This window comes from Rhincodon typus, chromosome 2 (assembly GCF_021869965.1).
Source record: "Rhincodon typus isolate 14 chromosome 2, sRhiTyp1.1, whole genome shotgun sequence".
Classification (NCBI taxonomy): Eukaryota; Metazoa; Chordata; class Chondrichthyes; order Orectolobiformes; family Rhincodontidae; genus Rhincodon; species Rhincodon typus.
The window spans coordinates 49,494,544-49,506,150 of NC_063333.1; the positions used below are offsets into that span (position 1 = coordinate 49,494,544).

At 43.5% G+C, this 11,607-nt stretch overlaps 1 protein-coding gene and 1 long non-coding RNA gene across 2 annotated transcripts in view; one reads left to right on the forward strand and one right to left on the reverse strand.

Annotated features, from left to right (window-relative positions):
* cmtm6 (CKLF-like MARVEL transmembrane domain containing 6) overlaps positions 1-8,207 on the reverse strand; it is a 78,105-nt gene extending 69,898 nt beyond the window's left edge. The window contains exons 1-2 of the mRNA XM_048607229.1: positions 8,077-8,207; positions 7,500-7,886 (exon numbers count right to left, since the gene is read on the reverse strand). Coding sequence (XP_048463186.1) covers positions 7,500-7,631 — 132 coding nt within the window. The 5' untranslated portion in view covers positions 7,632-7,886; positions 8,077-8,207. The remainder of the gene's footprint in view (positions 1-7,499; positions 7,887-8,076) is intronic.
* A 30-nt stretch (positions 8,208-8,237) lies between these two features.
* On the forward strand, positions 8,238-11,349 carry LOC125485256. The gene is made up of 2 exons (XR_007263992.1): positions 8,238-8,588; positions 11,201-11,349. It is a non-coding gene; the product is annotated as an uncharacterized LOC125485256 (long non-coding RNA).
* The last annotated feature ends 258 nt before the right edge of the window (positions 11,350-11,607 follow it).

Below are 11,607 nucleotides of genomic sequence, written 5' to 3' on the forward strand. Positions count from 1 at the left end.
CTATGATGCTGCTTGGCCTGCTGTGTTCATCCAGCCCTGCACCTTGTTGTCTCGGATTCTCCAGCATCTGCAGTTCCTACTATCTCTGTTCAGGAAAGATGTTGGGAAGCACTTGTACACACAAAGAATTATAGAACAGAATTGTTGATTCCCTACAGTGTGGAAGCAGGCCATTTGGCCTGTTGTGTTTACACTGATCCTGTGAAGAGCATCCCATCCAGACCCAGATCCAGACGCACCCCATCCCTGTAACCCTGCATTTCCCATGGCTAATCCACCTAGCCTGCACATCCCCAGACACTGTGGGCAATTTAGCATGGCCAATCCACCTAATCCGCACATAGTGTCATACAGAACAGAAACAGACCATTTGCTCCAACCAGTTCATGCCAAACATAATCCCAAACTAAACTAGTCCTATTTGCCTGCTCCTGGCCCATATCCCTTCAAACCTTTCCTTTTCAAGTACTTATCCAAATGTCTTTTAAATGTTGTAATTGTACCCACATTCACCACTTCCTCAGGAAGTTCATGCCACATGAACCACCCCCTGTGCAAAAAAAAGCCCCTCATGTCTTTTTTAAATCTCTCTTCTCTCACCTTAAAATGTGACCCTAGTCTTGAAGTCCCCCATCCTACGAAAAGACAGTTACCATTAACTATCTATACTCCTCATTATTTTATAAACTTCTATAAAGTCGCCAATCAACCTCCTATGAAAACCTCGAGTGAAAAAAGTGCCAGCCTATCTTTATAGCTCAAACCTTCCATACCTGGTAACATCCTGGTAAATCTCTTCTGAACCCTATCCAGCTTACCAATACCCTTTCTATAACTGGGCAACCAGAACTGGACACAGTATTCCAGAAGGGGCTTAGAACATAGAACATGGAACAGTACAACACAGTACAGACCCTTTGGCCCACGATACTGTGCTGAACTTTTACCTGAAACCTAAGGTCTATCTAACCTCCACCCCTACCTTATACTATCATCCATATGCCTATCTAATAGCCACTTAAATGACCCTAATGAGGCTGACTCCACTACCCTCTCCAGCAATGCATTCCACGCCCCTACTACTCTCTGAGTAAAGAACCTACCTCTGATGTCTCCCCGATATCTACCTCCTTTCACTTTAAAACTATGTCCCCTCGTAAAAGCTACCTCCACCCTAGGAAAAAGTCTCTGGCTGTCTACTCTATCTATATCTCTGATCATTTTGTACACCTCTATCAAGTCACCTCTCATCCTTCGTCGTTCTAAAGAGAAAAGCCCTAGCTCTCTCAACCTTTCCTCGTAAGATCTTCCCTCCATTCCAGGCAATATCCTGGTAAATCTCCTCTGCACCTTTTCCAACACTTCACATCTTTCCTGTAATGAGGTTACCAGAACTGGACACAATACTCCAGATGTGGCCAAACCAGGCTTTTGTATAGCTGGAGCATAACTTCACAGCTCTTGAACTCAATCCCTCGATTAATGAAAGCTAACACACCATATGCCTTCTGAACAACTCTATCCACCTGGGTGGCAGCTTTCAGGGAACTGTAGACATGAACCCCAAGATCCCTCTGCTCCTCCAAACTGCCAAGAATCTTTCCGTTAACCCTGTATTCTGCTTTCAAGTTTGTCCTTCCAAAATGAATCACCTCACTCTTTTCAGGGTTAAACTCCACCTGCCACTTCTCAGCCCAGCTCTGCATTCTATCAATGTCCCTTTGTAACCTAGAACGGCCCTCTGCACTGTCCACAACGTGACCCACCTTCGTATCGTCCGCAAACGTGCTAATCCACCCTTCCACTCCTTCATCCAAATCATTTACAAAAATCACAAATAGAAGAGGACCCAGAACAGATCCTTGTGGTACACCACTCGTAACTGAGCACCATGTTGAATATTTTCTGTCCACTACCACCCTTTGCCTTCTAAGGGTCAGCCAATTCTGAATCCAATCTGCCACAGTTCCCCCTATCCCATGCCTCCTTACTTTCTGCATGAGCCTACCATGGGGAACCTTATCAAACGCCTTACTTAAATCCATGTATACCATATCCACTGCTCCACCTTCATCCACGTGTTTGGTCACCTCTTCAAAGAATTCAATAAGGTTTGTGAGGCATGATCTCCCCCTCACAAATCCATGCTGACTATCACGAATCAAACTGTGCCTTTCCAAGTGATCATAAATCCTGTCTCTCAAAGCCCTTTCCAATAATTTGCCCATCACAGATGTAAGACTAACTGGTCTGTAATTTCCGGGGTTATCCCTGTTCCATTTTTTTGAAGGAGGGAATGACGTTTGCCTCTCTCCACTCCTCCGGCACTGTACCCGTGGACAGTGAGGGCGAAAAGATCATCACTAAAGGCCCTGTGATCTCGTCCCTCGCTTCCCCACCCCCTGCCAAACTAGTTTAAACCATCCCCTACAGTTCTAGCAAACCTCCCTCTCAGGATATTTGTGCCCTTCCGGTTCAGGTGCAACCCGTCCTTACTGTACAGGTCTCACCTTCCCCAGAATGTGCTCCAATTATCCACATAATGGAAGCCCTCCCTCCTACACCAGCCCTGTAGCCACGTGTTTAGCTGCACTCTCTCCCTATTTCTTACCTCGTTATCACATGGCACTGGTAGTAATCCAGAGATAACTACCCTGTTTGTCCTGGACTTCAGCTTCCAACCTAACTCCCTGTACTCGTTTTTCACATTCTCAGTCCTTTTTCTACCTATGTCATTAGTACCGAGGTGTACCATGACTGCTGGTTGCTCACCCTCCCCCTTAAGGATCTTGAAGACATGGCTTCTCCAATGTCCTGGACAATGTCAATATGACTCCCCAACTCCTATACTCAAAGGACTGAGCATATCTTTGGACTGTGGGAGGAAACCAGAGCACCTGGAGGAAGCCCACGTAGATAAAGGGAGAACATGTAAACTCCACACAGACAGTCACCCGAGGGTGGAATCAAACCTGGGTCCCTGGCGCTGTGAGGCAGCAATGCTAACTACTGAGTCACTGTGTCAGGTGGTAGATGTTTGGAACTCTCTTCCACAAATGACAGTTGATGCTAGATCAGTTGTTAATTTTAAATTCGAGAGAGAATTTTTTGTTAAGTGAAGGTATAAAGGGATATGGAGATAGACCACAGATCAGCCATGATCTCACTGAATGGTGGAACATGCTTGAGGGGCTGAACTCCTACATCTGTTCCTATACTACTACTTGAAGAACAATGTAGTATTATTGGGTGATCTACTATCTACGTAACAGTGGCCACACCTAATATTTCACTCGCTGTAAAGCATGCCGAGACCACAGAAAATGCTACATAAACGGAAGTGTTTTTGTCCTCATTCATCTATTCCACAAAACAGAATGGATTAAGAATGACCTCCATGCCTATGATCCATATTTTTTCTTTAAAAGTCTGACTGATTACTCATTTTTGATTAAAAATTTACCTTTCCAATTGCAACCTCCTGTAATCAACGTAGACAGCTATGTAGGTGTAAAACAAAGCTGGGATCCTCCTGTAGAGTTATCTACAATTCCAGCATAAGATAGATAAAGGCAAGCTGGAAGCAATCTTCTGGCAATATGCCCTGGTCCATTTGAGCAGACATATCAAATTCCTATGCAATTGGCACACACACGGGGCAATTTAACATGGCCAATTCACCTATCCTGCACATCCTTGGACTGTGGGAGGATGCATCTTACCTGCTACACAAGGGAGAGATACTGGAAATGAATGGGTATGCAAGAATATGGGGTTGCTAGAGAAGTCATTTGGAAGACTTTTAAGAAAAAGATTATAATGTAGAGCAAAATTCTCACCACCTATTAATACAGCAAATCAGTAAATACCTACCATACTCATCTAATTCAGCCTTTCACCACATGTATACCTACTACCTCATGCCACAATATTTCTTGCTTGAAAATTAGTCAAGTTTAGGGTACATCTTTCAGTACTATCACATTTTTACAGTGAAATGACCAAGTGGAAAATTCACACCATTGAACTTCATATGTATTTCTGGTAAAAGAATTGTACAGTATAGTTTGTGAGCAATTTAAATGTTTATCTTAAAGAGAGATAGCATTATTTCTTTTCCTGACAGACCAACTACATAACTAAATATACCAACCCACCTCTAGCACATAATCTTGTCTGTGACCTGTTCCCAACATTTTTTACGATTATATACATTTTGGCTTTGGAACAGAAATCAGTTTTTATCCCAAGGTCCAAAAGCCTGGAAAAGTGGCCTAAAAAGTAAATAATTAACTAGAGTCAGGTTTGGGATGACCTGGAGGGTCAAGGGGACATGCAGAAGAGAATGGGATGTTGTAGGTCAAGTACATCTTTTTTAATTCTTTTGTGGGATTTTAAAAATTCAATTTAATTGAATTGTGGCCAGCATTTATCACTCAAATAAACATGGAGCTGGATCAGGTCTCAGGCAGGAAGGTGAGCTGCAGCATCAGCAGGTAGGACTAGTCAAAAACAACAGAAAGAATAATAGATGGTAGCTTTCTCATGATAATGTTCAGAAGCGAAAATGGGAGCACAAATAGCTCTTGGAGCCGGACATGACAGCTGGCATTTCCATAGAGGCCTTAATACAGGACGAATCCCCGGATACTTCACAGGTGATTAAAGACTGTAGACCCAACAGATTAGGCTTTAGAGCAATATCTAATAGATTCAATAAAAATAAGAATTGGGCAATTTTATGGGAAAGTTAAAATACTTTTAAATTCATGTTTAGTGCAATAAATTATTTATTTAGTTACTATGTATTTATTATATACTAATTATTTGTTTGATACTCAGCTGAGGTGACCAGCATAGCACTTACAAAAGTTTGATAAATATCTAGAGCAATTTGACAGTTTAATGTCCTTTTAAATACAGATGAATCAAAATTAATGAATATGCAGTTAATTAGTTGTAAAATAACAAATGAGATGATTTGCGCAAGTTTTGATAGACGTTAAAATTGGAATTGTATTCATGCCTGATGATATGCTAAAACAAGTCAAAGTACTACAAAGAAATAATCCATTTGCTCCACCAAATCTGAGCCAGTGCTTCTCTCTGTAAAAATCACAGTCTAATTCCATTCACCTGTCTTTTCCCTAAGCAGTTTAATATTAACCTTTCTCTAAGAACTGATTTTTTTTAAACTGTTCATGGACAACAATAGGTTTAAGAAAAAAACATTGCTTTCACTGACTTAATTTCTTTTATAATTATCTTAAATTTGTTCTGTTTTGTCCACTTGTGGAAATACTTTCCTTAGCGCAATTCTTCATAATCTGCAACTTTTAATCCTTTCAGTTCAAGTGAAAAAGCCAAAGCTTCTCAAGTCTCTATTTAAACATCACCTATTATCTCTGATAATATTCTCAAATCTATACGCTGTATCTTTTCTGTTACTCTCATTTCCTTCTTCTAAATAATCTGCACACAAATGTTAGAAATGACAAAGGTGAGGAAAACATCATTATGCACATTATTTATTTTTGTTCATTAAATCAATTCAATTCTTTTTTCACAAGTGGAGCTGAGATATTGTCTACTGCTACTGAACAACAGGTGTGGGTTGAATCTTTTTGCAATGAAGAGAATTTTAATTTAATTGCAGCGTGTTAACACACCCCAGTCCAATTGCAACATCTAAAATGCATCTGGATGGGTGTATGAAAAGGAAGGGTTTAGAGGGATATGGACCAAATGGGACAAGATTAATTTAGGATATCTGGTCAGCATGGATGAGTTGGACCAAAGGGTCTATTTCTATGCTGTACATCTCTATGACTGTAATTGCGGTCTCAGCACCAATCTCTGTGGTACTCCACTAGTTACAGGTTGCCATCCTGATAACTTTCTGAAGAAGAGTCCCGACCCAAAACGTCAACTTTCCTGCTCCTCTGATGTAGCCTGGCCTGCTGTGTTCCTTCAGCTCCACACTGTGTTATTGCCATCCTGAAAATGTCCCTTTATCGTCACACTCTGTCTTTTAATAGTTAGACAATTCTCTATCGATGCTATATACTGCCCCAACACCAGGGGCTCATATCTCATTAAATAACCTTTGGGGCAGTACCTTATTAAACACCTTTTGAAGATCCAAATATATTGCATCTAGTGGATCTCCTTTATCTATCCAGCTTGTTACTTCCTCAAAGAAATTCTAATAAATTTCCTAGGCATGATTTCTCCTCATGAAGTCATGTTGACTCTTTTTGATTAGATTATGTATTTCTAAATGTTCTGTTATCACTTCTTTATAATAGCTCAAATATTTTTCCAATGACAGATGACAGAACTACAAAATGATTATTCCCACTACAGCCTCTGCACACTGTAGTCAATTACTATTTTCTTGGATAAACTAGCTCTTGTACTATTCAGGGATCATTTGCAAAAACTTTCTGATCTGTACACCTCAACACAATGTACAGTTACTTGCAAAGAACATTAATTCAAAAATGTCAATGTTCTGTAATTTTTTTTTACGTAGGATGCCAGTATTACTTTTACATATTGAGTTCACTTATTCTGTGTCCACAGAAATACTTTAAGTACTGTCTTAGAATTACTTCTAGGTTTCTGACTAAAGAACTGTCATGTTCATGTTAACCTAAATATGTCAGGCAGCACTGTCTGTGCTGTCCTTAATGGTCATTCTCTCCTCCCTCTCAAAACATTAGGGCCCCTCCGGGCTCCATTCTGTCCTCCAACAAAAACTTCCCCTCTTCATGATGCAATCCTTCCTACTTTGCTGTCAAATTAACACATCTTAAATCTGCTGAATCCAAGAAGCTGGTTTGGTTCTTCAATCTGAGGTTTTCACATTGGCTTTCAAATGAGGGTACATTGGATGGTGAATATAAATTAATGGTAATCTATCAACACATGCTGGCAATGAACTGGCACTCCCTGAATTGAGAGCAAAAGTAAAAGGAATACAATTATTTTCCATGGTCTTAAACTTGTGATCCTCTTTATCTTCAGTTAGGGGTGCCAACCTCTAGTAGTGCCCTGGAATTTTCAAGAATTTAAGGTCCATTTCCAGGACACTAGTGAGCAATCCATTATCAAAATCATAAGCAATAAACAGAGTGCCGGAGGAAACGCTTTCTGTTTTTGTTTCAAATTTCCAGCATCCGCAGTTCTTTGGGAACGTTGGCATTTCCACTTTTTTTAAAAACTCACAGTAATGTGGGAAATGCTGGGCGGAGGCCTGCTTGGCTGTTGGGAAACCGTATGATGAAACTCCAAGAACACATTCCAAGTAGAATTAATACATACATATATGTATATATATATATACACACACACACACATTTACAGACACACAAGATTTCCTTAACCTGTGATTTCACTCAAGCCCTCTGACTCCAATTGACTCGTTCTTAAACTGCCCAAAATAATTCTGCCATTCATGTAGGAGAGCCAGAGCCGACCGAACACGACAGACTCACCACTTGAAGCAGTTTCAGGATCCCTTTGCGAGTGCGAAGGTAACCCAGGTCACAGCAGGAGTCAGTGTTCTGGATTGGTTCTGTCGTTTGCTGGTAAACCTCTTCCATTCCGTTGCCTTGTCCCTCTCGCATCCTCTCGCTGACTGTTTAATACCCAGTTGCCCTGTCGGCCAACTTCGATTGTCTTTTCAGAAAAGGACAGAATGAAACTCGAAACCGAAACTCTCCCGCTCCCCTCCCGCTCTGGAATTGATCTTATTGATCACACGGGAAATCCTATCGGTGGGTGACTACACTTTTAAAACAAAGATTCCGGAAGCCTCGCTTTTGCCTCAGCGCCTCCGATCGCTTCTGGCATCGCGCCGCCCGGAGTGAGGTGAATGCAATCTGCGAATAGAGAATTAAAAACGGGGAGAGATGTTGGTGTGGGAGAGTTCAGATCCAACCCCTCCCTCCCGCCTCCTCTCTCCGCTCGCAGATACCGCTCAGGACGTCACAGGCCACACTCTCCCACACAGCAACTACCGCTCGGCGCCTACCTCCCCGACCGCCACAAGTACCATCACTGCCCGCTTACCGAGGGGCCTCAGCCCGGGCTGACTCTGCTGCTGCTGCTGCTGCTGCTCTGATCACACACCGCGCTTCCACCCCCACCAACAACTCCACAGCTCGATTGACCCTCTCTCACTCAACTGCTTCACTTCCTGGTTTCACTTTCATCATTCGAAGGGGGACTGGCTTCTACTGGGACTTCCCACTCCCTGCCCAGACCACACCAAATCCTTTATAGTCAGCACCTGCCCACACAGACAAAAAAAAACACATTTTCGCGTTCGATATGACCTTCTGGAAAGCTCAGCTCCCTCCCTGTTCCCCAGGGTTCACACGTGTGGCCTCGGGGAAACTCCCTTGAGCAGACGAAATGGAAAAGGATTCGGTGTGGATTTTTCTCAGGGAATTCAGTAAATTGGAGATTTTCAGGAAGTAGCTCGGCTGACACTACGTATCGACGCGACAGTTAAAACACAAAACTGAAAATGGAAACAATTCAGGCAGCACCAGCTGTCCGAGTGAAAGAACCGGGAAAAAGTAAGTTGGGATGGTAGTGATAACAAGGTGTAGAGCTGGATGAACACAGCAGGCCAAGCAGCATCAGAGGAGCAGGAAGGCTGACGTTTCGGGCCTAGACCCTTCTTCAGAGGATGGTAGGTAGGTTTGTGGATGACTTCAGATTCCTGAAAGCGGCAGGACAGGTTAATAGGGTAGTTAAAAAGGCTTACACTTGTCTTTATCAAGCGTGGCATAGATTATAAGAGCAGGGAAGTTATGTTGGAGTTGTACAGAAGTTTGGTTAGTTCACAGTTGCAGCACTGTGTAGTTTGATCGCCCCACATCGGAAGGATGTGATTTCACGAAGTAGGCACAGATGAAATTCACTAGGACGTTGCCTGGGATGGAGCAGTTTACCTATGGAAAGGCTGGAGAGGATTTAGAGCAGAGAAGAACCTGACTGAGGTACATAACATGATGAGGGGAATGAACAGGGTGAATAGGAAGCAGCTCTTCCCCTTAGTTGAAGGGTCACTAAAGATACGGAATAATTTCAAAATGAAGGGCAGGAGGTTTAGAGGGAATTTGACGAAAAGGAGTCTCACTCAGAGGTCGGTGGGAATCTGGAATGCACTGTCTGGGTGGGTAGTAAAGGCAGGCAAACTCGCAATCTTTAAAATGTATGTAGATCAGCACTTGAAATATCATAACATTCAAGGCTATGGGCCAAGGGCTGGAACGCGGGGATTGTTGCAGACATACTGCTTCAGACTTTTTTTTATTCACGTGGGATATGGGCTTATCTGGCTGGGCCAGCATTTATTGCCTGAGATAACAAGGTGTAGAGCTGGATGAACACAGCAGGCCAAGCAGCATCAGAGGAGCAGGAAGGCTGACGTTTTGGGCCGAGACCCTTCTTCAGAAATGGGGGAGAGGAAGGGGGTTCTCAAATAAAAAGGGAGAGAGGGGGAGGCAGATAGAAGATGGATAGAGGAGAAGATAGGTGGAGAGGAGACAGACAAGTCAAAGAGGTGGGGATGGAGCCAGTAAAGGTGAGTGTAGGTGGGGAGTTAGGAAGGGGATAGGTCAGTCCAGGGAGGACGGATAGGTCAAGGGGGCGGGATGAGGTTAGTAGGTAGGAGATGGGGATGGGGCTTGAGGTGGGTGGAGGGGATAGGTGGGAGGAAGGACAGGTTAGGGAGGCAGGGATGAGTGGGCTGGTTTTGGGATGCAGTAGGGGGAGGGAAGATTTTGAAGCTTTTGAAATCCACATTGATACCATTGGGCTGCAGGGTTCCCAAGCGGAATGAGTTGCTGTTCCTGCAGTCTTCGGGTAGCATTGTTGTGGCACTGCAGGAGGCCCAGGATGGACATGTCGTCTGAGGAATGGGAGGGGGAGTTGAAATGGTTCGCAACTGGGAGATGCAGTTGTTTAGTGTGAACCGAGTGTAGGTGTTCTGCGAAGCGGTCCCCAAGCCTCCGCTTGGTTTCCCCGATTGTACAGGAGGCCACAATGGGACCAGCGGATGCAGTATACCACATTAGCAGATGTGCAGGTGAACGTCTGCTTGATGTGGAAAGTCTTCTTGGGGCCTGGGATGGGTGTGAGGGAGGAGGTGTAGGGGCAGGTTAGCACTTCCTGCGGTTGCAGGGAAAAGTGCCTGGTGTGGTGGGGCTGGAGGAGAGTGTGGAGTGGACAAGGGAGTCACGGAGTGAGTGGTCCCTCCGGAAAGCGGATAAGGGTGGGGAGGGAAAAATATCTTTGGTGGTGGGGTCGGATTGCAGATGGCGGAAGTGTCGGAGGATGATGCGTTGGATCCGGAGGTTGGTGGGGTGGTACATGAGGACGAGGAGGATTCTGTTTTGGTTGTTATTGCGGGGAGGGGGTGTGAGGGATGAGTAGTGGAAAATACGGTCGAGGGCGTTCTCGACCACTGAGGGGGGGGAAGTTGCGGTCCTTGAAAAACGAGGACATCTGAGATGTAATGGAGTGGAATGCCTCATCCTGGGAGCAGATGCGGCGGAGGCAAAGGAATTGGGAATAGGGGATGGCATTTTTGCAGGAAGGTGGGTGGGAGGAGGTGTATTGGTTGCCCTTGAGAAGGCAGTGGTGTTAACAAAAGTGTTATGCCTGCCAGCACCTATGTGATAGTTTGTCAGGTAACTGAACAGCTTGGGGGTGGGAACAAGATACTGAGAAAGGATTTGAAATTGAAAAAAAAACTATTTAATCTTCCCTTCAGCAGTTGCTGTTAAACTGTGTCTTTTAATTGTTAAGTGAACCAGCCACCCCAGCCTCTTTCAAACCAGTGCAAGAAAAGGAAAGTCAGGAAAAACCTTCAGATCAGCAAGAAATAATTCAACAGAACTTGGGAACAAACTGTTGTTACAGTTTTATTTCCCTCTGTCTTTTTTCTTTTTTTTTCTGTCAATATGTCTTGTCTGCCTGTGTGTCTGTAAGGGAATTAGTTTCAATTTCTAGTGCTTCATGCCTAGAGATTGTAACTGCTTGCTTGTAGCTAGAGTCTAACTACGTGTAATAAATAGCAGTTCTTGTTAAATACAGAACCTGGTCCATGTATTCTATCAATCTAGGTATGAAATCAGGTAAATTGAAGAGTTAAAATCTTTAACTTTTGTGATTCCTCCAGGAACAGAAGGGCTTGATTTCCAGTGCACTACACCAGTGACTCATGACATTTTGGACTTATCCAGCTCGGTCAGTTGTAGTACAAGTCACTGTTGGTAATGAGTGACATTCTGAAAGCTTGTGTCTTCAAATAAACCTGTTGTACTATAACCTGGTGTTGTGTGATTTTTAATAATGAACAACAAAGTCCACCAGCTACAGTACATTCTGCACCCTTGCTACCTTCAGTGTTTCTTCAAGAGGAGTACGAAATCATCAGCTGAGGGGTAGCATTACATTGTAATCAGCAGGATGTTTACTTGAGCATGTTTAATCTAATGTCATGAGACATCATATGGTCTGGAGCCAATGTTGGGGACTCGCAGGGTAACTCCCTCCTGACTACTGTATATTATTGTGCCACCCCTG